The sequence below is a fragment of the Juglans regia genome, chromosome 3 (genome assembly GCF_001411555.2).
Source record: "Juglans regia cultivar Chandler chromosome 3, Walnut 2.0, whole genome shotgun sequence".
Classification (NCBI taxonomy): domain Eukaryota; kingdom Viridiplantae; phylum Streptophyta; class Magnoliopsida; order Fagales; family Juglandaceae; genus Juglans; species Juglans regia.
In genome coordinates, this window is record NC_049903.1 from 31,461,708 (window position 1) to 31,485,526 (window position 23,819).

At 39.1% G+C, this 23,819-nt stretch overlaps 1 protein-coding gene across 1 annotated transcript; it reads right to left on the bottom strand.

Moving 5' to 3' along the window:
* Positions 1-689: 689 nt before the first annotated feature.
* Positions 690-8,462, bottom strand: LOC108988613 (mitochondrial substrate carrier family protein B-like). Its single transcript, XM_018961925.2, has 7 exons — positions 7,972-8,462; positions 3,719-3,895; positions 3,347-3,493; positions 3,059-3,160; positions 2,903-2,973; positions 2,687-2,754; positions 690-1,247 (listed from the first exon to the last, which is right to left on the bottom strand). The coding sequence occupies exons 1-7, from the start codon at positions 8,218-8,220 to the stop codon at positions 1,006-1,008; spliced, it is 1,056 nt and encodes a 351-aa protein (XP_018817470.2). The 5' UTR covers positions 8,221-8,462; the 3' UTR covers positions 690-1,005.
* Between the last annotated feature and the right edge of the window lie 15,357 nt (positions 8,463-23,819).

Genomic DNA, 23,819 nt, shown 5'->3' on the forward strand with positions numbered 1-23,819 from the left:
TCTGGGAATTTCCCCTTATTTTGTTATCTTATTGTTATCATACAAGCCTATGATTTGAAATGGGAGAAAAATTGACATCAGCAATGATCGAAGATAACATGATTTAAAATAAAGAATAACATTTCTCAAAAGCAAATAAGTGTAATCTTGAGAATATAGATATAGAAACGTTCTCAATCCATCTCATCTCATCATTACAACTTTTCTAAATTCTCGTACAAAATATAATAAACAATTCAATTTTTTTAAATCTCAAAACAATAATAATATTAAAAAATAATATTCTAACAATACTTTATTTAACTTATCTAAAACAATCTCATCTCATATCATCTCAATATTCAAACGAGACAAGCTTCACTAAATCATTTTTCACGTACTTCCTTTTTGTTTAACCTCGATCCAAGACCATATAGCTGAAACCTAAACACCTTCTGAATCAGTTTATGTAAAGTAGCAGGTAGAAGACATCTGAAAGACTGAAATAAAGGTCCATCTTTCACCGAGTCTATTATCTCTCGGGACAAAGTCAAAACACCATTAAGCAATAAAACCATTTACTGCATAAAAATATTCCTTGATAAACTTTCCTTACCATAAAAAGATAAACATTTCTGTGTGAGAAGGGACACAACCAGATTCACTAAAAAATAAAATAACAGGAATAAATCTGCAGAGAGGCAGGCAGATAACAAAACTGTAGTGATTATATAATCACCAACTATAATATGTTAGGACTTAATCATTGGATTTGGGTACACTTGTATGACTCATTGCGCTAACTAGCTATACACAACCAAAAAAATGAGGTCTCGTGTCAGCAAGGACAAAATTTACCGCCACATGATATCTCAATTCTCAACGGACACCACAAAACTATTATTCTTCCAACACCGTATCTTCTATGAACTTCGTTCTCTTTCTTACCTTCCCATGTTGGAAAAAAGTGAGATTATGAATTTGATGGGAACAATCAATGCAGAAAATGGGAAACTTCATCAGCAATTAAAAGCTTCCTGGGGCTTGTGATAGAAGCGTCTTTAAAGTCTCATAGGTCATAAAGACAATGCCTACCCCAGGAACAACCTTGTAGTATTCGGGCATAATCCCTCTATACAAGCCTCGGAGGCCTTCATTCCGGATTATGTGCCCAAATGTCCCAAACAAGCCAGTATTATAGACACGGGCTCGTCCACCTGCCCCTTCCAACTGCATCCTTCGCCTCACAAGATCCAAAGGGAATGTTGCTGGAAACAAATCAGGAGTAAAAGATAATCATGCAGAGACATTGAAAGTACCAGATAGTTAATGTCTAGTAAAAATCAGCCATCTTATTACGACTTTCGAGTAGTAATTTACAATATTATGTCGATAATTACGTCAGTCCATGCCAGTTATATCAACACAGGAAGAAAAAGAACATTATTTCCAACCAAATCTCTATAGGCCAGAAGTTTCGGTTCCTCTTTACTCGTTTATCACTTTGTCAAATCCTAATGAGTACACCACATAAGACACGGGGCAGTCATTCAAATGGTTTGCCTCTAAAGCCTACAGCACAAGTTACATAATTGTCATACATGCATGTATGAATGTTTGTATAGCAAAATTGTACTTTTCATGCACAAACTACCAACCATTTTCTATTTTGCATCTTAAACTACAGATTTCAATTTGCACCCTAAACTACCAATAGGTTTCACTACACATCCATTCATAAATACACTATAAATAAATGTTTGCCAAGTGGCCAATTTTTTTTTTTCATTTTAACATTCATGCTTAACTGAGGGAGCAAATTGAAAAATTTAAGTAGTTTCGGGTGAAATTTGAAACTTTTTGTAGTTTTAGGGTACAAACTGAAGACAGTTGAGTGTGTGTGGATGATAAGTGTAATTACCCACACCACACAGACTTCAATGCATGCACATATATTGTCATGCATACTAGCTCAAGTTAAAGAGGCATTTCCATTCAACCATCACATAATATAAATATTTCACTTACTTTGTAATCGATATATATCTAACTTATAGAGAAGAAATTCTTTGAACACAGGTTTTCCAATTAGAAGACTTTTCACGTTTAAAGATCAATGACTGGTACCAAACATAACATATCTAAATATTCATCTTTTAAATTTTGCCTAACATTGAACATCCCACACACAAGTTACAAACCATTGTATACTCCACTGATTATCAATGAAGGCAACAGAATTCAAATAAGATAAAAAAAAAAAATATCTCAACTTCTCTACTTCCCAACACCATTTCCATGAAATCTTTCTTTTTTTTTTTTTTTTTTTTTGACAACGGGGGAACCACCCCACGGCAAAGCCCTTAGGACCTTAGGACTCACCCATGGAACCTAAACCCCCGGGGAGACTAGCACAGCAACCCACCGCCATGGTCTCCCACTTAAATCACAGTTTGATCCCAGGGGGAATCGAACCTGCGACATGGGGCACATACACACAAGTTCGCCCTTACCACTTGGGCTACCCACGGGTGGGTTCCCTGAAATCTGTATATATGAGCATTAAAACTAGAGTAAAAATACCAGCAGCTACAGGTTCAAGTCACACAATCAGAGTTGGAAGGCTATCTAGATACATTGTTTCAAAAGCCCAGGTAACCAATGCATCAAATAATGGTAAATGGAGTGCTGATCTCAGACAACTCACCAGTTGATGAAGCAATGCCTGAAAGACTGCCACAAGCAAGACTGACCATGACAGTGGAATCATTGGGCCTGATGCCAAAAGAAAATATTTTTTTTTGGTAAGTATCCAAAATATAAACATACCATTGCAACCAAGATGCATGAAACAATAAGCAGCAAAAGCAATGCCACATAAATTATGCCTCAACACTCGATAACAAAAACTTGGAGTACTCACCTTTGAGACTGCCAAAAAGATCTCAAGGTCTCATAAACAGAAAAGCTTATGGCTATACTTGGTCCAACACCCTGCGTCATACAAAGCATCCAAAGGGAAAGTTAAGTCAACACAACGAAGCCATAAAAAAGGAATAGAAGAAGGATAAACAAATACCAAAAGTGTTGCTCCTAGTCCTTTATACAAGCCCATAAAACCTTCATCTCTGCAAATGGTATGAAATGCATGCCAGATACCTCTGTAGTAAGTTGCATTTGTCTGCAGAGTTAAAGAACAATTGAAATTAGGCAAATGTCCAAATCAAAAGGCATAAGGAATGCTTTTTCCCTAGTCCATTCAAAGTTAGTTTCACTCTTCTTGCCCAGAATAAAAAACTAAAAAAATAAAATAAAACTAGCACACACAGACAGGCTGAGAAAAAATGCCCATGTATGCTGGCATTACCTGTACTGCAAGTCGTGTCCTCACAAGATCAAGGGGATATGTAGAAGAGGCAGCTGTTATCCCCGCCAATCCACCGCTTACAAAGTGCACACAAAGGTTCGCACTTGTAGTACCTCTACGATTTTCCCCAATAATTGAATGCATCAACTGCAGAACAGACGGGATATATTGAATAATATTATGCAATGTACAAAGATAATATACTATTCTACTTTAGCAACCTATCAAAATATTTCAAAAAGTAACATAACTTTATAAATGATCAAGTAAAAGAGAAAGGTATTATCGAGGTAAACAGAGAGTACATATCAAATACATCTAATGAGAGAAAGAAAGAGATGAACAGTTTTTTCAAAGAATGTCGGCACTCACATTCTTATAGCGGTCATAAGCATAGAAATTGACTGAAGAATAAGGAAGACGATGAGCAATCGTAACCAGATTGCCTTTCCAAAAGGCTCGGAACCCTTCTTCATTGATAATTCGAGAAGCCTCATGCCATATGCTAGCCTTACTCAGTGCTGCAACATCAGAGCACATACCTTGCACCTAAAAGGAAAGATACGAAATAGTCAACAACTAAGCAGTTGGGAGGAAATAAATGCCTTGTAAAGAAACACTAATGGAGCCATACAGAACGGTTCAGGTTTTGGGATTTGAAGTTCTATTAAACCAAGAAGTTCTATTAAATTTTACTCTGCAGGGGTGGGTATGAAGGGTCCTGCCTTGAAGAGGTTCCCCAACATATAAAAAAAAAAAAAAAAAAACTATCAAATTCTCTTGAAGTACTTCTAAAAAGGAATCTTGTTGAAATGAATTAGAACTTGAATAAAGAGAGGGATTTGTCAACCCAAGGGGATTATATTTTAAGTATTTAAAAGACGAGCATTTGTCAATCCAAGAGAATTATATTTTTTACTTCTCAACAATTTGTCACAGTCCATGAATAGAATACATGGGCCATGGGCCATGGGCCTTGGGCCAGTTTATCTTCATTTACAACTTCATTTACTTTGATTTGTGCATGTTATTTGGACTACAATATAGTTAGTGGCCCAGGCCCGAAGTTTTATTTTCTTGTATGTTTTTAGTTGTGTTAGCCTGGGCCCAAGTAGGGGTCATCTTCTTTATGTACGAGCCAAGGGCTCTAGGGTTGATCCATCCAGAAAATTAATGCAAATTCTATTTCTATTTCTCTTTCTCTTATCATCTTTTTCCTTTCTTCAATGGAGGTGCTCCTCTCAAAGTAAGCAATTTCTATGTATTTCCCTTTAAGCAACTTGAGGTGTGTTACAAGTGGAATCTAGAGCCAGGCTTTCCTTGGCATCGGCTTCATCAATCCATGGAAATAGAAAAAATTATTTCATCCTTACTCACGAACAATCACAGCAACATTTGGATGTTATTTTGCAGACATTTAAAGATGTCAAGAACAACCTTGAAAATTTTCAGAACAACTTCAATGAAGAGTTCTCAAATCTGGAAAGCCAACTCTAAGCTCTGCAAGAAGAGGATAAATACACAGCAACCATAAATCCCGTTAGAAACCAGAAACCATTTCCACCATTCTCAAATCATTCCCTCCAAATCTCGTGTCCTTCCCTTCCTCTTAGAAATTATTGTCCCTTTTCTTCATTTCTTTCGGTCATCCCTGGCAACAAAGACTCATTAATCGTAAGAGGCCTAACCATCATATGGGAGTTCGATCCCAGTGGTGTCGATGAAGCCCAAAAGACACCGAAAGTCACCGATCTCTTAAGGCGGTGGGAGCTGATGAAGACGACGCTGTACAGGGACAAACAAATAATGGATCTGTGCCAACAACGCAAAGTAAGGACTTCATCGTTGCTCCTCCATCACAGTCAATCTCTTGCTCCATCCCTAACCTCCTCCGAGAACACATTGTTTCTGGCCTTGTCACGGACGACTATCGCCGGAAGCTTACTTTCAGTACCAGGATGAAGACGTTGAGCACAGGCCGAGGCTTCACCATCACCTTCGAAACATCCAAGAATGGTAGCTTCCCCGCCACTGCCAAGGTCTTCATCGGAGGAGTGGAGGTCACTCAACCTTAATTTTTCAACAAAGGTTTGGTGGTAGTTCACGGCCTTCAAGGCTTCGTCGTTCCTCTCTTCCCTGTTCTCTCAGCCAGAAAGAGTGAACTGGCCAGTACACCTTGCTGGCAAAGCTTCATGCCATATCTGCGTTTTCCCACCACCACTACCACGAATTGTATCAGCGAGGAGAGCTTGATCTTTGTACCCCACTACCTCACCTGAAAGACCATGCTTGTCAAAGCTATCGCAAAAGAGTCTGGAGTTATTTTCATTAATGTGAGGATATCCAATCTGATGAGCAAATGGTGCAACTATGACATCCTATCTAGCTTGGAGAGGGCTGAGATATTGAGAGTGATTCATGGGATGAGGGTTTAAGAAGACCTCGACTATGACATCCCATCTAGCTTGTGTGAAGGTTACACAGGTTTAGATCTTCTTAAACTCTGCAAGGAAGCAACATATTTTTCCATCAAGGTTTCGGCATCAGAGCACAAACTTCAGTTAGATGAAGATGCGGTTAGTGATGAAGACGGCTTCCACACTAACGCCTACTTCTATGTTGAAAATCTGAAAGGTAAGAAGTTTTTTGCTCCATTTATGATTGATGTATTGCTATTGGGGATATTGCAATCTATTGTGGAGGAGATGGTGGGGTCCTGCGGGTAGTTTTTCTCCCTTCATCTATTGAGTATATTGATAATTGTGAATCGATAAGATGGGAGTTGATGTTTCTAAACAGTATTTCCTTGGGGCAGCAGATTGCTTTGAGCCTAATATGTTTGATGAAATGCTGGAAAGGTTTAGCTTGGTTCGGTGCATCTCGTTTTTTAGAAAGCTCCTGGCTAAAAAAGCAAAGAGTGAGGAAAATGTAGTAAAGGAGGTGCCTCTAGTCTCCTCAGAACCTGGTGAAGGTGTTGGTCCGAGTGAGTAGGAACAGGAAGGGGAACTTCAGCGTGGGGATGAGGAGCTGCAAAGGAAGCTTGATGAAGCTTTGGGAGCTTTATTTTAAATTTGAGGATGAAGCTAGACGAAAGCGCCTTGCTGTAAAAGCAAAAATTATTGAAAAAGTTGCGGAGCATGTGCATGTTGTCTCCTCGAAACTTAGGGAAGATGTTGGTCCAAGGGCACATCAGGAGGTACATAAGGGAGGAGCCGCTAAGGGCACTTTCCTTGACAAAACGGAGGAGGCAATGTGGCCTGACATTGCAGATGCAGGAAAAACGGTAATAAAAGAATCTGTTGAGCCACTTCTAGAAGAATACAGACCACCTGGAATTATTTCGCTTAAGTTCAGCACATTGTCTCTTGGTAATGTGGCACCCAAAATTGAAGGTATCTATATTCAGAGTCGTAAGAAAGGTCAAAATCCCATGGATGTTGACTTTTGGGGGGATGGTGATCCAAGCATCATATTAGGAGTTGAAGTTGCTCTGGTTGCTTCAATATCCATTCAGTTGAAGGATCTTCAAGTTTTCAATGTCGTTCATGTTATCTTCCAACTTGCTGAAGAGAGAACTTGTAATTCTGCTATTGCTGTTGCCCTCCTTTCTGAGCCCAAGTCTAGAATCAATTATACTCTAAAGGCTGTTGGTGGAAGCTTAACAGCTATCCCAGGACTTTTAGAGCTTAAACCACAGGGAAGGATTGCCTTGACAGTTTTGAAGGCAAATGATGGGAAAATCTGATCCTTATGTTGTTGTGTATATTCGGCCACTCTTCAAGGTCAAAACAAAGGTTGTGGGAAGTACCAGGAAAATACTAGTTTTTGACCCGGGGGTGGGACAAGTGTGGGCAAGGATACTGCACCTTGTGGACAAGGTGCTTCTATGGGGGAGGGTTTGTCACAATCCATGAATAGAATACATGGGCCATGGGCCATGGGCCTTGGGCCAGTTTATCTTCATTTACAACTTCAATTACTTTGATTAGTGCATGTTATTTGGACTACAATATAGTTAGTGGCCTAGGCTTGAAGTTTTATTTTCTTGTATGTTTTTAGTTGTGTTAGCCTAGGCCCATGTAGGGATCATCTTATTTATGTACGAGCCAAGGGCTCTAGGGTTGATCCATCCAGAAAGTTAATGCAAATTCTATTTCTCTTTCTCTTGTCATCTTCTTCCTTTCTTCAATGGAGGTGCTCCCCTTGAAGTGAGCAATTTCTATGTATTTCTCTTTAAGCAACTTGAGGTGTGTTACACAATTTTTCTCTTTCTCAGTCCCCCTTCTTCTCTTAGTATGTATGTTTTGTCCTTCTATGAAACAAATCCTTTTCTAAACCTTCTGGCCTTATTTCACAGAAAACGCAAACCCAAATAAAAAAAAGCTCGTTAATCTTTTTTTTTTTAAAGGAAAAGACCGAAACTTTAAAACTCTCCCAACCAAACCAATCCCCAGCCATAAATCATAAGTTGCACTTCCCAAATCACAGTAAGGCTAAAAAGTGACCAACCGCAAAGAAGCACATAACAAAATAAAACAAACGACATCTTTTCGCATGACAGGGTATAAATCACAAGCAGGGAGTACTTATAAAAAAAATGACAAGCAGGGAGTGAAAAAATTGACCTGAAAGAGGATGGTGAGGCGAGCCAGAGGGGCCGTGCAGGATTTACCGAAAGCACCCGCAATACCACCAGCTAGAAGCTGTTGCACCGTGCCAATCTGCGATTGATGATTTGGTGAATTTTTTTCGCGACTGTGCTGTTGCTGCTGCTGCTGCTGCAGAAATTTCCTGTCGACGCCGCTCCCGTGAGCAGAGCTAAGAGCCCTCTGCCCTCCTTCGACAACCACACCCACTCGTGCTTCCATATTCATGGACTCCCTGTCCCTGTAAATTCTCTGTCTGTCTCTGTCTCTGGCACCGTCTCTCTGCCTCTCTCAAGTATTCAGCGTGCAGAGGTCGGTGAGCTTGATCTCAAATGGGAGTCAACAATGGGCGAAGAATCTCAGAAACCCAAGAATACGAAAATAGTTGAATCATAGGGTCCAGGAAATTTTGTGGAAGAAAAAAGGAGAAAGAAACCCTAGAGCCAGGGGCACTAGTCCGAAAGAATATACTGTGGAACAATGGCACATAAACACTGTTGTAATTTCATTTTTATTATTTTTTATAGTTTACTTTTTGACAATTTACGAGATTATCACGGCACACATAAGATATGCTATACAAATCCAAATCGCATTCGCATCTTTAACTTGATGCTGTCTATTATCATTATAATTCTTATATTTTAAAATAACTTATTTAGAATTTGTTGAATAATGTCAGATAAAAAAATCTAAGTGTAATATATTTAAAGTGTTCTTCAAAAAAAATATATATATATTTAAAGTGAAACTATATCTATATCTTTTAAATCTTAAGGAGAAACTTTAAGTTCATGGTTGGCAGCAGATTATTTTACTCCAGGGTGCAATAAAAAAAAAGAAATCCAATTTTATCCTAAATATATTTCCACTTACATCAATCTCCAACTTAAAACGCACAACCGAAGTAAATGCACAACATCTATTCTCTCAATCGTATTCTCTCACGCCGTCTTCTTAAGGGCGATTGGTGGTGAAACGTGATGAGGTGAAGGCTGAAAAGTCCACCTACTTCGCAGGGAGGAGGGGGAGTATCTACTGGCTAACACGGGCAGAGGGAGGACAATGGAGGGGCTAGAGAAGATCTGGGAGACGCTCAATTTGAGTGAGGAGGAAAGTTTGCCAATCGAGTTTCAAGCTAGTGATAACAATGAAGCAAGAAGGAAGGGGGAGAGGAGTCTAATTAGGAAGGTGTGTGCAGAGTGGAGGATCAGGAAGGAGATCATCAGGGTTATGATGGAAAAGATCTGGAAGGTGAGTCGACCAATGGTTTTCCAAGACCTTGGACAAAATTGTTTTGTCATTTCTTTCGCCAATGTGAGGGATAAGAGTAAAGTGTTGGGGGTTGTCCATGGCTGTTCGATAATTACTTGCTGATTCTAAAACCTTATGTTGGCAATGCTCAGATCCATTCAGTTGATTTCTTCCATGAATGCTTTTGGGTACAAATGTTTAATCTTCCTTTGGATTGCATGAATCAAAAGATGGGGGAGATGATTGGGGCTAATTTTGGGGAGGTGAGGGAAGTTGAGGTTCAGGAGGAAGATGTTGCTTGGGGTAACTTCTTGTAGGTGAAGGTGGAGTTAGCTTAGCCAGAGGACGAACTATTAATGTGAATGGTGATAGTATGTGGATCCCTTTCCAGTATGAGCAATTACCAAAGATTTGTCTGCAATGTGGTTGTATTATGCATAGGGATTAGGGATGTACACAAAAGGGGGGGTGTAGCTCAATACGGCCCTTGGCTAAGAGCTATGTTTGCTGGAAGGAGGAAAGTAGAGAGGAGGGAGGATATTGGGGAGAGAGAGAGAGAGAGAGAGAGGGGGGTGGATGGTGATCCTCAATATGATTTGGGAGGGGATTGTGAAGGAACCCATACTGTAGGGCCTGAGATTATGATAGGTGTGAGGGAGAGGGAGGTGAGGAGTGGTAGAAAGGGGAAGAGCAGTTTGAAGATGAAGGTTTCACAAAAGGAGAGTCAGGGGGAGGTGAAGGGGATTGATGGAGGAGGTTTAGTGGGTCCTAGCTTGGCACCAATTATTAGTAGCAATGAGTCTCTATATACTAAGTGTGATGTGGATGCTATATTGGTACAAGATAAAGGGAATGAGGGTTTAGAGGGAGAACAGAGGGGTTTGTTGAAAGGGAAGGCTGGGAGCTGGAAGAGGAGAGCTCGTGGGAAAAGTTTAGGAAGTGAAGGTTCTATGTCTTCCTTACTTGCTAAAAGAAATGAATGTGAGGGGATTGTTCCTGGAGTCAGGGGAGGTACAAAGAAAAAAATGAGGAAAGAGTGTGAGGAGGGTGTGGCTATTCTTCAAACTTGGTGGAGGCTACTAGCCAGCCCCACCATGCATTATGAGTTGGTTAAGTTGGAACTACCGAGGGCTGGGCAACCCTCGAACAGTTCAGGACCTTTACCTGATGGTAAAGGAGAATAAGCCAAAGGTTGTGTTTCTAATTGAAGTTATGATCAAAGTAGGCAAAGTGGAAGGCTTGAAGCGAAGATTAGACATGGAAGGTTGTTTTGTAGTTGAACCTGTTGGGAATAGGGGAGGACTAGCTCTGTTTTGGGATAGGGATGTGGATCTAGAAATCTTAAACTATTCTCAATGGCACATTCATAGTCTGATAAAGAATGATGGAGGAAGGGATAAATGGTTTTTTACTGGGTTCTATGGTCATCCTGACGCCTCAAAAAGGAAGTTGTCTTGGGAGTTGCTGTCTTCTTTGAAGCCTAGGAGTGGGGAGGCATGGTGTGTAGCAAGATATTTTAATGAAATATTACTCCAAGGGGAGAAGGAAGAGGGAAGACGGCGTGAGGAGAGGCTAATGGAGCAGTTTAGAGCAGTGTTAAAGGAAAATTGTTTGATAGATTTGGGATATGTGGGATGCCCATTTACTTGGAGTAATAGACACAACGACTCAACCTTTACAAAAGAAAGACTCGACAGATTTGTGGCAAATCAAAGATGGAGAGATGTTTTTAAAATAGTAAAGGTGGAATGGCTCACTGCTAGGAGCTCTGACCATAGACCAGTCTTGTTATCCATTATGGATGTTCCTTTTAGCCTTGGGAAGGGAGCTAGAAAATTCAAATTCAAAGCTAGTTGGGTTAAAGATAATGAGTGTGGAGAAGTAGTGAAGAGTGGATGGGTAGATAAAAGGTATAGTAGTGATCATTGGTTGAAGATTCAGAATCTGTTACTCTTATGTAATGGAATGCTAAAAAAGTGGGCAAGAAATAAAGATGGTAGTAGAGGGAAAGAGATAGAGATGATGACTGGGAGGATTAAAAATTTACAAGATGAAGAGGGACCTGAAAAGGTTGGGGAAATAAAAGAATTACAAAAAGAGGTTGGGGTGCTGTTAGTGCAGGAAGACGTTAAATGGTGGCAGAGGGCTAAAAGAAATTGGTATAGGCTTAGTGATAAAAACACCAAGTTTTTCCATGCATGTCCATCACAAAGGAGGAGGAGGAGAAATCAGATTCAGGCAGTGGTAGACATGCAAAACAGGCTGTGGGAGGAGCAAGAGAGCATTGCTGGGGCTTTCTATGGGTATTACTCCAAAGTTTTTAAAATTGCAGCACCTCCAAGAGCAGCTATTGACTCTTGCTTGCACTAGATGGAACCTGGGTCACAGATGAAATGAATGATGTTTTGCGAAAAGAGTTCACAAAAGAAGAAGTTGAAGTTGCTTTACATCAAATAGGGCCTTTGAAATCCCCAGGGCCAGATGGCTATGGGGCGTGTTTTTACCAAGCCTATTGGAACATAGTGGGGGAAGATGTGTGTGCTGCTGCGCTTAGTTTTCTGAGGGGTGGAGGTATGTTGAAGAATGTCAATCATACTCATGTTGCATTGATTCCTAAAGTAAAAGAGCCAAAAAGAGTGGGAGATTTTAGGCCTATTAGTCTATGCAACGTGATGTATAAAATTGTTGCAAAGACTCTTGCTAATAGACTAAAAGTGGTTCTCAATGATGTTATTTCAAAGAATCAGAGTGCATTCATTAACGGGAGACTCATTTCAAACAATATAATAGCAGCTTATGAAATCTTGCATTCTATGAAAGTAAGGTAGAAGGGGAGAAGGGGGAGTATGGCTTTAAAACTTGACATTTCTAAAGCATACGACATAGTAGAATGAGATTATTTGAAGGTTGTTATGGTTAAGATGGGGTTTGGGGGAAGATGGGCGGAGTTAGTTATGCAATGTGTGACCTCTGTGTCAACTGCCATTTTGGTGAATGTGAAACCAAGAGCTACTTTATTTCCATCAAGGGGTTGAGGCAGGGGGACCTTCTGTCTCCCTACCTTTCTCTCATCTGTGGTGAGGGCCTGAGTTGCTTATTAAATCAGGCTGAGGCTAGAGGGGACCTGAATGAGGTTTCTATTACTAGAGGAGGCTTAAAGATCACACATCTGCTCTTTGCTGAAGATTGTATCATTTATGGGCAAGCAAATTGGCAGGAATAGGGGAGGATTAAAAGGGTGCTTGAGGTATATGAGCAAGCATCGGGGCAAAGCTTGAATAGACAGAAAACTTATTTGTTCTTTAGCTCAAATACTCTAAGAGATGTGAGGAGTAGAATTGCAAGGGATGTGGGTGGTGGGGTGCAGAATAATTGTGATAAGTACTTGGGGTTACCAATTATGGTAGGAAGGTCTCAATACAACACCTTTAGAGGGATTAAAGATAGTGTGTGGAATAAAATTAGCAACTGGAAAAACTAGTTTTTATCTCCCTCGAGTAAAGAAATTCTTTTGAAGGCAGTGATACAAGCAGTTCCCACATACCATATGAGTGTATTCAAACTCCCAAAAAGATTGTGTAAAGAAATTGCAGCTTTAATGGCGAGATTCTGGTGGGGTTTTAAACAAAATAAAAGGAAGATACAATGAAAGAGCTGGGCAAAGCTGGGGGCATGCAAAATCAGCAGGAGGTTTGGGGTTTAGAGAACTCGAGAGTTTCAACCAAGCCCTGCTTGCTAAGCAGTGCTGGAGAGTGCTTAATATGCCCAATTTAGTAGCAGCAAAGGTATTGAAGGAAAAATATTTCAAGCACTCTAATTTATTAAAGGCTAAGCTGGGTTGTGGACTATTAAAAATTTGGAGTTTATGGGTTCCCTTGAGCTACTAAAAGAGGGATTGATATGGAGGATAGGAAATGGGGAGTAGGTGAGGATTTGGGGTGATAAGTGGATACCTAAGCCATCTTTGTTTAGCATACAATCTCCTATGAAAAACCTAAGAGAGGATGCAAGGGTTAATGAGTTGATTGAGTGCGGTATGTGGAACCAAAAGCTAGTGAGGGATACCTTGATGAAAGAGGAAGCAGATGTGGTGTGTGGACTTCCTATAAGCCATGCAAATTCCCTAGAAGAAGGATCTGGGCCTATACAAAAGATGGAATTTTTAGAGTAAAAAGTGCATACCACCTAGAGATGGACAAGAAAATGAGAGGGAAAGGGGGTCCATTTGGGTTGTATGTGGGAAAGGATGGCTGGAAAAGTTTGTGGAAACTGAATACTCATGAAATTGTGAAGATGTTTATGTGGAAGGTTATAAGTAATAGTTTACCTACAAAACAAAACCTAGCTATAAAGGGTGTGGTGGATAATCCACTATGTCCTATGTGTGGGTAGGAAGTTGAGACAGTCTGTCATGTTCTCTGGAGTTGCAGTGCAACAGCAGATGTGTGGGCTGATAAATCTAGTCCTGGTCAGAAGTGGCTTCGAGTGGGGGGAGATTTTCTGGGGCTATGGCAATCTATAGTAAAGAAATTACAAGATGAGGTGCTGGACCTTATTGCTACTGTGATGAGGAATATTTGGTTGAGGAGAAATATCTATGTTTTTGAAGGAACGTTTAAAGCTCCTACTGAGTTGTTCATACAAGCTCAAGAAAACCTGGCAGAGTACAAAGAAGAGCAGGTGGATAGGGGCATTAATAGAAATGTAAGATAAATGAATCGAAAAGAGGCTAGATGGAAGAGGCCTAATTAGGGGTTTGTTAAAGTAAATTGGGATGCAGCTATGGATTCAGAAAAGAAAAGGATGGGACTGGGAGTAGTGGTGAGAGATGAGGAGGGTGAATTGTTGTTATCCCTTTGTAAGCCAATGGAAGGATTGAGTAATAGTACTACTGCTAAGTTGTATGCCATGTGGGAAGCTCTAAAGGTGTGTGCTGAGTTGAATTGGGCTAAGGCCATCTTTGAAGGGGATGCTCTGTCTGTGATCAAGTCTATTAATAGCTCGAGTTGCAGTTGATAATGGCATGGATAGCTAGTGGATGACATCAAGTTGATTCTATACAATAGACAGAACTGGTACATACAGCATACTTATAAAGAATGTAATAATGTAGCTCATACACTTGTTAGGATAGCATTTACATTTAGGGAGGAGTTTGGATTGAGGAGGGGCCTTCGAGCATCTATTCTTTTGTACTAAAAGACAAAGTTTGTAGTCAAGATCTGAGGTAATACAGAAACTCTTTTTCTGGTTCAAAAAAATATATATTTCCACTTTTTCATATAAATATATTATATTAATTAAGAAAATTAAAAGTGGTGGCTACTAGACCACGGTTAGTGTAAGGTTATCGGTACATACCAAAACACTCCACTAGATTGACCGGTTTCGGTTAGTCCAATCCGGACCGATACTCTTATTGGTCAGTCTCGGTGCCAGAATTTTGGAATTTCCAGTCCAGTCCAGTCCCGAAGTAGGATTTTTCACCTCGAACTGGACTGACCGAACTAAATATATATAAAAACTTTTTATATAACATTTTATATAGTAGTTATATAACTTAATTATGTGATTTTCATCTAATTTAAGAGCATTGACCATATAAAATGTTAAATATACTATTAACTATTAAGTAATATGCTATTAACAATTAACTAAAATATCATATGATAAATCATAATATTATATGCAATGATACATACTCTAATTAGTAAGTACTTAGTACTTACTAACTTAGTTAGTAACTAAGTTAGTACTTAGTACTAAGTATTATTATTGAGTACTAAGTTAGTAACTATTAACACCATTAATATAATTATAATCAATAATTTTATTAACAAGTTAATTAGATAATTCACACCAAAGAGTTCACTTAATTTTAATTATTTTATCATTTTATCATTCAATTTATTTGCCAAGGAAAAAAAAAAGGAGAAAAAAGTCTTGGTAGTTAATATGAGACTCCGCCTTTTTCAACTTAAGAGTTTTTAAATCCTAAACTGTGATGTCCCTCATACCTTTTTCTCTTCTCTTCACGCTTCGAGCCCCCAACGAAAAAACCCTAGCTTCTTTACTCCAAGCCCCTCCTCCCCACATTGTTGTGCCAATCACAGGTTTTTGCCACCTCAATATTTGGTGTAACACTCCAAATATTTTCCTAGCTAGCTAGGGTGTCTTTTGCTCTCTTCGAGGGGGAGCTCCTCTAGAAATGAGGAAATGGGAGATAGAGAGAGAAATTACGAAAAGGACAAGTTTTGCAATTGTCATTTAGAATACATCAACCAAAGGACACTAACTAGCATATATGCTGTCAGGATTCCAACGGAAACAATAAAACAAACAAGTAGGGGCCATAAAGACCAAAATACGAAAATAAAGCAAACAACTACAAAGAGCCAATTCAGACCATCACTTAACATAACTGGCCCATTTGGAAACACACTTCCGGCCCACACAAAATATGAAAGTAATTAACTAAACAAAGGTAAATAATACTGAACTCTAGAGTCCAGTAGCTTATCCTGCCCATGCATCCTCAATTCCCTTCAGTTTGACTAATCTTCACCACGAACATGGGAGAACTCCTAAGTCCCTCAGTATCTCGATGCTTCTCTCCTTTCCACTTCAAGATTTCCTAGAAACCCTAGATGCCTTTTGCTTGTTACATCTCATTTCCCTTCAAAAGACCTTGCCCGCAAGGTTGGGAAAATATTCCCTAAATTTTGAATACACCTCCCAACTGGCCTCACTTGCTCCTTGTCCATGCCAATGCACCAAGAGTTCAGCCCTAGCTCTATTTCCCAATTTCACCATGCGGCAAGCCAAGACCTCTTCAAGCTTGGATCTCAGAGCCCCTTCTTCATCTACGGGTGGCAGATCGGGAACTGCGGTGGTAGAAGCTCCCAATTTCTTTTTTAGTAGAGACACGTAAAAGGTTGGATGAATCAGTGTAGAAGATGGAAGATCCAAACAGTAGGCAACTTTCCCTATCTTTTGTAATATCTGAAATGGCCCAAAGAATTTCGGTGCCAATTTACTTCTGCGACTGCGAGCTACCGTGGATTGTCTATACGGCTGAAGTCTGAGGTACACCCATTTCTCCTCAGAATATTCCTGTTCCTTTCTTCTTAGATCATCATACATTTTCATTCGTTCCTGGGCTTTTTTCAAGTTCTGTTGGAGCAATTGAGCAATCTTGTCCCGGTTCTGGAGGTGATCTTCAACTGCGGTTACTCTTGCCGTGTCAGGTACATACTCTAACCAGCGGGGATGGGAGTAGCCGTATAGGGCTTCGAAGGGGGACACTTTAGTTGACGAATGTGGAGTGGAATTGTACCACCACTTTGCAAGTGGTATCCAAGATACCCAGTCCTTAGGTATGTCCCTAGAAAGCACCTTAGGAAATTTTCGAGGGTCTTGTTTATAGCTCTATTTGCCCATTAGTTTGAGGGTGATATGATGTACTCAGTGCCATTTGGACCCCCTGTAGATTAAATAACTCTTGCCAAAAATTGCTAGTTAAGGTCATGTCTCTATCCGAGACTATTCACAGAGGGAGGCCATGTAACTTAAATATGTGTTTAAGGAACAAGTTGTCTATGTCTTGTGCTGTGTATGGGTGTTTGAGGGGGGGTTATATGATTGTACTTAGTGAGTCTGTCAACAACCACCCACAAGCTGTTAAATCCTTTTGAGTTAGGGAAACCTTCCACAAAGTTCATGGTGATGTGGGTCCAGGGCTGAGTTGGTATGGGAAGGGGCTATAATAGCCCACTCAGGAGGGTATTGGAGGACTTAACACTTTGACAGAGGTCACACCCTGTTATAAACTGCTTGACATCACTTTTAAGGCCTAACCAATAAAAATCTCTTCTTACTCGTTGAATAGTCTTGTCAAAACCCAAGTGACCCCCCCATGGGCTGCTGTGTCCCAACTCAAGTAGCCTAGCCTTGAACTCAGCATTCTAAGGAATGTACAACATTTACTTGTATAGTATCAAATTTGATCTCATAGTGTATTCAAGCCCTAATTTACTATCCTTGAAGAGTGGATTAGAGCTTGTACCTTAGGGTTAGCCGTGTAGGCAGTCGTAAGGCCTTCCAGCCAATCTACTGTTAGAAATGAAATCAGCATCAATGTATCCTCCCCAACCTAGTCCTTCCGAGATAAAGCATTAGCCGCTCGATTCTCAGACCCTTTCTTGTATTCCACCACGAAATTGTAGCCTAGCAGTTTAGAAACCCATTTATGTTGCATTGGGGTTCCCACCCGTTGGTCTAGGAGGTGTTTAAGGCTCTGCAGGTCTGTTTTAACCTTAAAGGTCCCACCCAATAAGTAAGATCTCCATTTTACTACAGCCAACACCAATGCAAATAGCTCCTTCTCATAGGTGGATAGATGTAGGGTTCTTCCTTTGAGGGCTTGGCTGAAATATGCTATTAGCCTCCCTTGTTGCATCAAAACAACTCCTATGGCTGTAGCCAAAGCATCACACTCTATTGTAAAGGGTGCTATAAAATCTGGCAGTGCGAGTACCGGGGGGGCAAGAGACGGCTTCCTTCAATTCATGAAAAGCCGATTTTGCTTCTTCACTCCATTGGAAACTGCATTTCTTTAGCATTTTGGTCAGTGGACCTGCAATTCCCCCGTAGCCCTTGATGAACCGTCGATAATATCCGGTCAGTCCCAAAAATCCCCGTAAAGCTTTGATAGATCCTGGAAGGGGCCAGTCCTTGATGGCTTGTAGTTTTTCAGGATCTGTCTACACTCCTTGAGCAGAGATTAAGTGCCCCAAATACGCTATTTCCTTACACCCGAACCTGCATTTAGAGAGTTTAGCATATAACTTATGCTCTCTTAGTGTTTCAGGAGCCACCTAGACATGCCTCAAATGGTCAGTTTTAGATTTACTGTAAATCAGTATATAATCGAAGAATACCAGTATAAACTTCCTCAAATGGGGTTTGAACACCTCGTTCATAAGGCTTTGAAAGGTGGAAGGGGCATTACTTTGCCCAAATGACATAACTAAAAATTCATAGTGACCCTCATGGGCCCTAAAGGCTATTTTGTGTGTGTCTTAGGGGTTTACTCTAATTTGGTGGTAACTGAATCGTAGATCGAACTTAGAAAAAACCTTAGATCCATGCAACTCATCCATCAGCTCTTCCACAACGGGAATGAGTAATTTGTCCTTAATGGTGATTGCATTAAGGCCTCGATAGTCTATACACAACCTCCATGAAACATCCTCCTTCCTCACTAACAAAACAGGGGAGGAGTAAGGACTTTGGTTGGGCCTTATAACTCCCAAATGCAACAACTCCTGCACAATATTTTTCATCTTGTCCTTATGAAAATATGGGTAATAGTAAGGCTGCATAGAAATGGGTTTGGTGTCGGGTATGAGGTTGATAGAATGGTCATGAGTACGAGTGGGGGTAGGCCTTTAGGTTCACTAAACACTTATGGGTACTGTTTGAGTAGGGATTGAATGGCTATTGAAATTTGTTCATTTTGTTGTCCAATCTGGATTTTTTCACCCTCCATAACATGTAATAATATTCCCCTCTTTTTCAACTTATTAAACTTGTTTAAAGGCCCTTCCTCTATCAATTTGGTGGCTACCAACCCTTGTAACTGCACATTTTTTCCCTTCTCGAAAAATTGCATGGTTAATTTCTAGAAATCTCATAAAACAGTTCTCAAATCTTGCAACCAATGAATTCCGAGCACCATATCACAGCCTGCCAACACTAGCACATGCACTTCTACCGTAAAAATGGTCTCTTGAATTTTAACACACTCCCTTACATCTTCCTTCACATGGGAGCACTTCCCCATTGGTTACCTTCACCTTAATCATTTCCTCTGATTAATGGGTAGTTTAACTTGATTTAGCACTGATGTGTCCAAGACATTATGAGTAGACCCAGTGTCAATAAGGATTGTTACCCATTAAGGTCCAATCTTCCCCATCACACGCATGGTCTTTGGGTTTTGGGATCCTATTAAGGCATGGAGGGTTATTTCTAGGTTATTTAGTTGATCCAGTTATGTTTTGGAAGTTTCTAGTTCATCACTCTCCCCATTCGATTCCTCCTTAGTTTGTTCATTTGATGGTTCAAACAAAACCTCTTCTAATAAGTAGAGCTTGAAATTTTGACATTTATGCCTCAGTATCCACTTCGAGTCACAGTAATAACACAGCCACTTTTCTCTCCTCTCCTTCATTTTGGTCTAGTTTATTTTGTGGATCTATAGGTTTGGTTTAGGAAAGGTTTTGGAGGTTTCACTCATGGGTAGGCTAGATTTTTTTAGTATACCTCGATTAGGTGAGTATACAAGCCCAGATCTATTGTGTCTTTTGGATAAGGTTAGTTTTTCTTCTTGTATTTTAGCTAAGCTGTAAGCTACAACCAAGTTTGGTGGGTTGAACATTCTCACACTTAATCTGATTTCATCTTTCAGGCCACTAATAAAAAAACTTAGATTGTATTGATCAGTTAAGCCATTCATTCGGTTTGACAAAGATTCAAATTGATCTTTGTATTCCCCAACTATCCCATATTGTCTTAAACGAGACAAGGTCTCCATCAGGTCATCATACCCATTTGGGCCAAATCTGGCCAGTAAATCCCTAGTAAGGGCATCCTAATCTCCTATTTGACCTGACTCTTCTAACCCTTGGAACCATGTTAAAGCTTTTCCCTCCATATGGAATGAGGCTAACCTCACTTTGTGTTGTGGCAAGTTGTTATGAAATGCAAAAAAATGTTGTACCTTGTAGAGCCAACCCATGGAATCTTCTCCATGGAAAAAGGGAAAATCAAGGCACACAGTCCTAGTTTGCACATCACCAGCCGGCCTCGAGTTCCCTTCATCTTCGTTGGTACATAGTCCATATACCGACCCTTCAGGACTTTCATTTTGACTCATTTCCTATAGCTCGCCAGTCACCACTGTCAACTGTTGTATTACTATCAACTGTTGTCTTTTTTAGGGCATTCAGCACCTCCAATAATTCCTTGAGTCTAGTGTCGTATGCCATGGTATGTAAAATTATCATAGGATGTGTCTTTGATACCACATTTGTAACACACCAAATATTTTCCTAGCTAGTTAGGGTTTCTTTTGCTCTCTTCGAGAGGGAGCTCTTTCAGAAATGGGAAAATGAGAGATAGAGAGAGAAATTAGGAAAAAGACAAGTTTCACAATTGTCATTCAAAATACCTTAACCAAAGGACATTGACCAGCATATATGCTATCAGGATTCCAATGGAAACAATAAAACAAATAAGCAGGGGCCATAAAGGCCAAAATATGAAAATAAAGCAAACAGCTACAAAGAGCCTGTTTAGACCATCACTTAACATAACTAGCCCATTTGGAAGCACACTTCCGGCCCACACAAAACATGAAAGTAATTAACTAAACAAAGGTAAATAATACTCCAGTAGCTTGATCCAACCCATGCATCCTCAATTCCCTTCAGTTTGACTAGTCTTCACCACGTACACGGCAAAACTTATAAGTCCCTTAGTATTTCCTGAGATTGTTACATCTGGTTGCCAATCTCCACTCTTGTCGGCTAAGGTAAGTTGATTTTCTATTTTGACGAATTACAATTAAAAATCTATTTGGTCTTGTTTTGACCACGCGCAAAGGTTTAGATTTTTCTTGGAAATTGTAATTTTCAATTTGAGACTCAGGATTTGAAGAAGGGAGAAAGGAAAATCACGATTTGGTGGATTTGAAGGAAAACCATGAGGTGAGCACCAATATGTTTACTATTTATAAAATAGTTCAAGAATAAGTCTAAGCACGATTAGGTGGATTAAAACATAAGATATGACAATTTTATTCTGCACAATTTCATAGTTTTTGGAGCTTGTATTATAGGATATTATAATTTATAAATTTGGGGTTAGTGACTGCAAATGGTCAACGACAACTAACTAGCAACAATGCCGAAATTTGGGGTATGTTTTAGTCTTAGATCTCATAAGTAAATAAATGAAAACAATGTTTCGAGTCCTTAGTTTGGCCGTAGCATTAGCATACAATAATAATCCTTCATAAATAACAACTTATGTATACTGCTCAAATTCGCTTTTGATTATAGTCTCTTCATACAAAGTAAATTAATGAAATCTATCTATTTAGGTTAAGAAAGCTAGGTTAAGAAAGCCAAGTGGATGCAAGAAAATTAACGAAATCTACTAATCCATCTTTTGATTAATAGAATTTTCTTTTATTCTCTTTTAGATGGAGGCTTTAAAAGAAACCATTCACAATTCTATAATAGGAAATGCTAAAGATGCAACACAAACACAAGAGCAAGGTATTTCTCCATTTCCACCCAATGTAAATACTAAATCTAGTAGCAGTGATGGGAGTAGAACTAGGTCAATAGTTTGTGATCACTTCACAAGAACACATAAAAGTGATCCAATTAAATCTAGGGTTGTATGTAATTATTGTGGTATGGATTATACATGTGATACAAAGGCGAATGGTACCAAATTCATGAAGTATCGCATTGAATATCAATGTAAGTCTTGTTCATATAATGTTACGAATAAGACCCAAACTACCTTTAAGTTAGAAATCTAAGGTTGGAGGGACTAGTAATGGGGGCCTTGTCCCGATAGCCTTAAGTGTTGAGGCTTGCTGACAAGCCCATGCAGAAATAATTATATTTGATGAGTTGTCATTTAAGTTTGTTTAAGGGGAGGGTTTTTAAATATTTATGCGTTGTTCAACCTAAGTGGATAGGAACCTCATCTCGTGTTACAGTTCCCAAATATTGTTATAGTGTGTATTCATTGGAAAAAAAATAAGTTGAGAAGTGTTCTTCAATGGCAACAAGTTTTCCTTAACACGGATACATGGACGTCTATACAAAACATCAACTATATGTATCTCATTGCACATTTCATTGATGATGATTGGAAACTACACAAAATGATCATCTTTATTATTTAGTTGAAAATCACAAAAGTGATATAATTGGTAGGGCAATAGAGATGTGCTTACTCGATTGGGAGTGACCAAAAATATTTCAACCACTGTTGATAATGTAAAATGAAATACCAAAGCAACTACCTTTTTGAAAAGGAAGACGAAGCATAGGAAGAATACTATTTTGGAATATGAATTATTGCATGTGAGATGTTGTGCCTACATCTTAAACTTGATTATTCGTGGAGGGTTGAAAGAGTATGATGAATCTATTGCCAAAGTAACGCCCCGTCCCCGAGGGTCCGGAGAGTTAACTCATGTTATCTAATAATCAACTCTAACACTGCTAATATATTTCCAAAAGCTCTAAATCAAACGTAAACACTCCAAATTTTAATTAACTATACAAACTCATATATCAAATCCTCAATACAGTAACCCCAAGAAAATATCAACTTCTTTGCACGTCACTTAAACTCACATTTCAACAATATAATTAACAAAAATACCAATACTCATCGAAAACTCTCTATTCTTAATCCATTATTCTTAAGTCATCTCCCTCAATGCTTCATAGTCTTAATTCTCAGCTGAAAAATCTAAAACCATCTGAAAATATTGTGAAAATAAAGGGGGTGAGTTATTAACAACTCAGTAAGCAGAGAACATATACTAGTATGTAAACATGAACATTTACAGATTTCAGAATGCAGAACAAAACACTTTTTATTTTCAGAATGCAGAGTCGGAACATGTTATCAAAAATATCAAAGCGAAAGTTCAAAAATATTCTTATTCAAAATTTCATTGGCACAACATAACTGAAATATTATATCATAACAAAATTCCATGTTTAACCCCCGTGGTAGGGTTGTACAAATCCCGACGGCCAACCGAGTAGAAACAGAATGTGAATCTTTCCCTTATCATTCTAGGAGCCCCGAGTGTGCACATAGGAAAGACCATGCAGAAAACCACTTTGTTTCCAAAGTGGGTGCACCAGAAACAGAAAAGTTGATACCAACTCAAACAGAAGCCACAGTTTTACATCCGTGATAAGGTCAGAACAGAACAGAAACAGAATGTCATGTCAGAGGTTTCAGAAATTGCATCATATTAAATCAAAGTAGAAAAGAAAATATTTTCAAAACAAAACAGAACAGAATCAGATCACAAAAATATGATTTATGCACAATTTTTTATATTCGCTCTCTTTTACATAGTTCAGAAACAGGATGCCAAAACTTTGCTCATGTCTTCACCAGTCATGATAGAAATTACTTTATGCTTAATAAGAATTTCATAAATCATACAGAACAAATAACTGAGGTCGTTTTAAATTTCTTTTCATAACAAAACATGCATATTTTTTTTAACTAATCAACCTTAGCCCATTTTATTTATTTTTATGCAAAGTCTAGCATAGAAACCCCGCTTACATAGACTTCTTAGCTTTTCAAAATTTTTCTAACAAATGTCAAGTCGACTATAAATCGTCACCTATAAAAATAATCACGTAATTTCTGTAAGTTTCCAATCAATCACATATTTCGATATTTAAGTCTAAGTTTCTAAAATAACCTATTTTAATTCCTCAAAACTTAAAACT

Coding starts and splice junctions, on each gene's coding strand:
- LOC108988613 (XM_018961925.2), bottom strand. CDS start 8,220: ATGAATATGGAAGCACGAGTGGGTGTGGTTGTCGAAGGAGGGCAGAGG. Junction 2,974..3,058: donor GACTAGGAGCAACACTTTTG/GTATTTGTTTAT, acceptor TGTATGACGCAG/GGTGTTGGACCAAGTATAGC. Junction 1,248..2,686: donor AGGCATTGCTTCATCAACTG/GTGAGTTGTCTG, acceptor ATTTGTTTCCAG/CAACATTCCCTTTGGATCTT.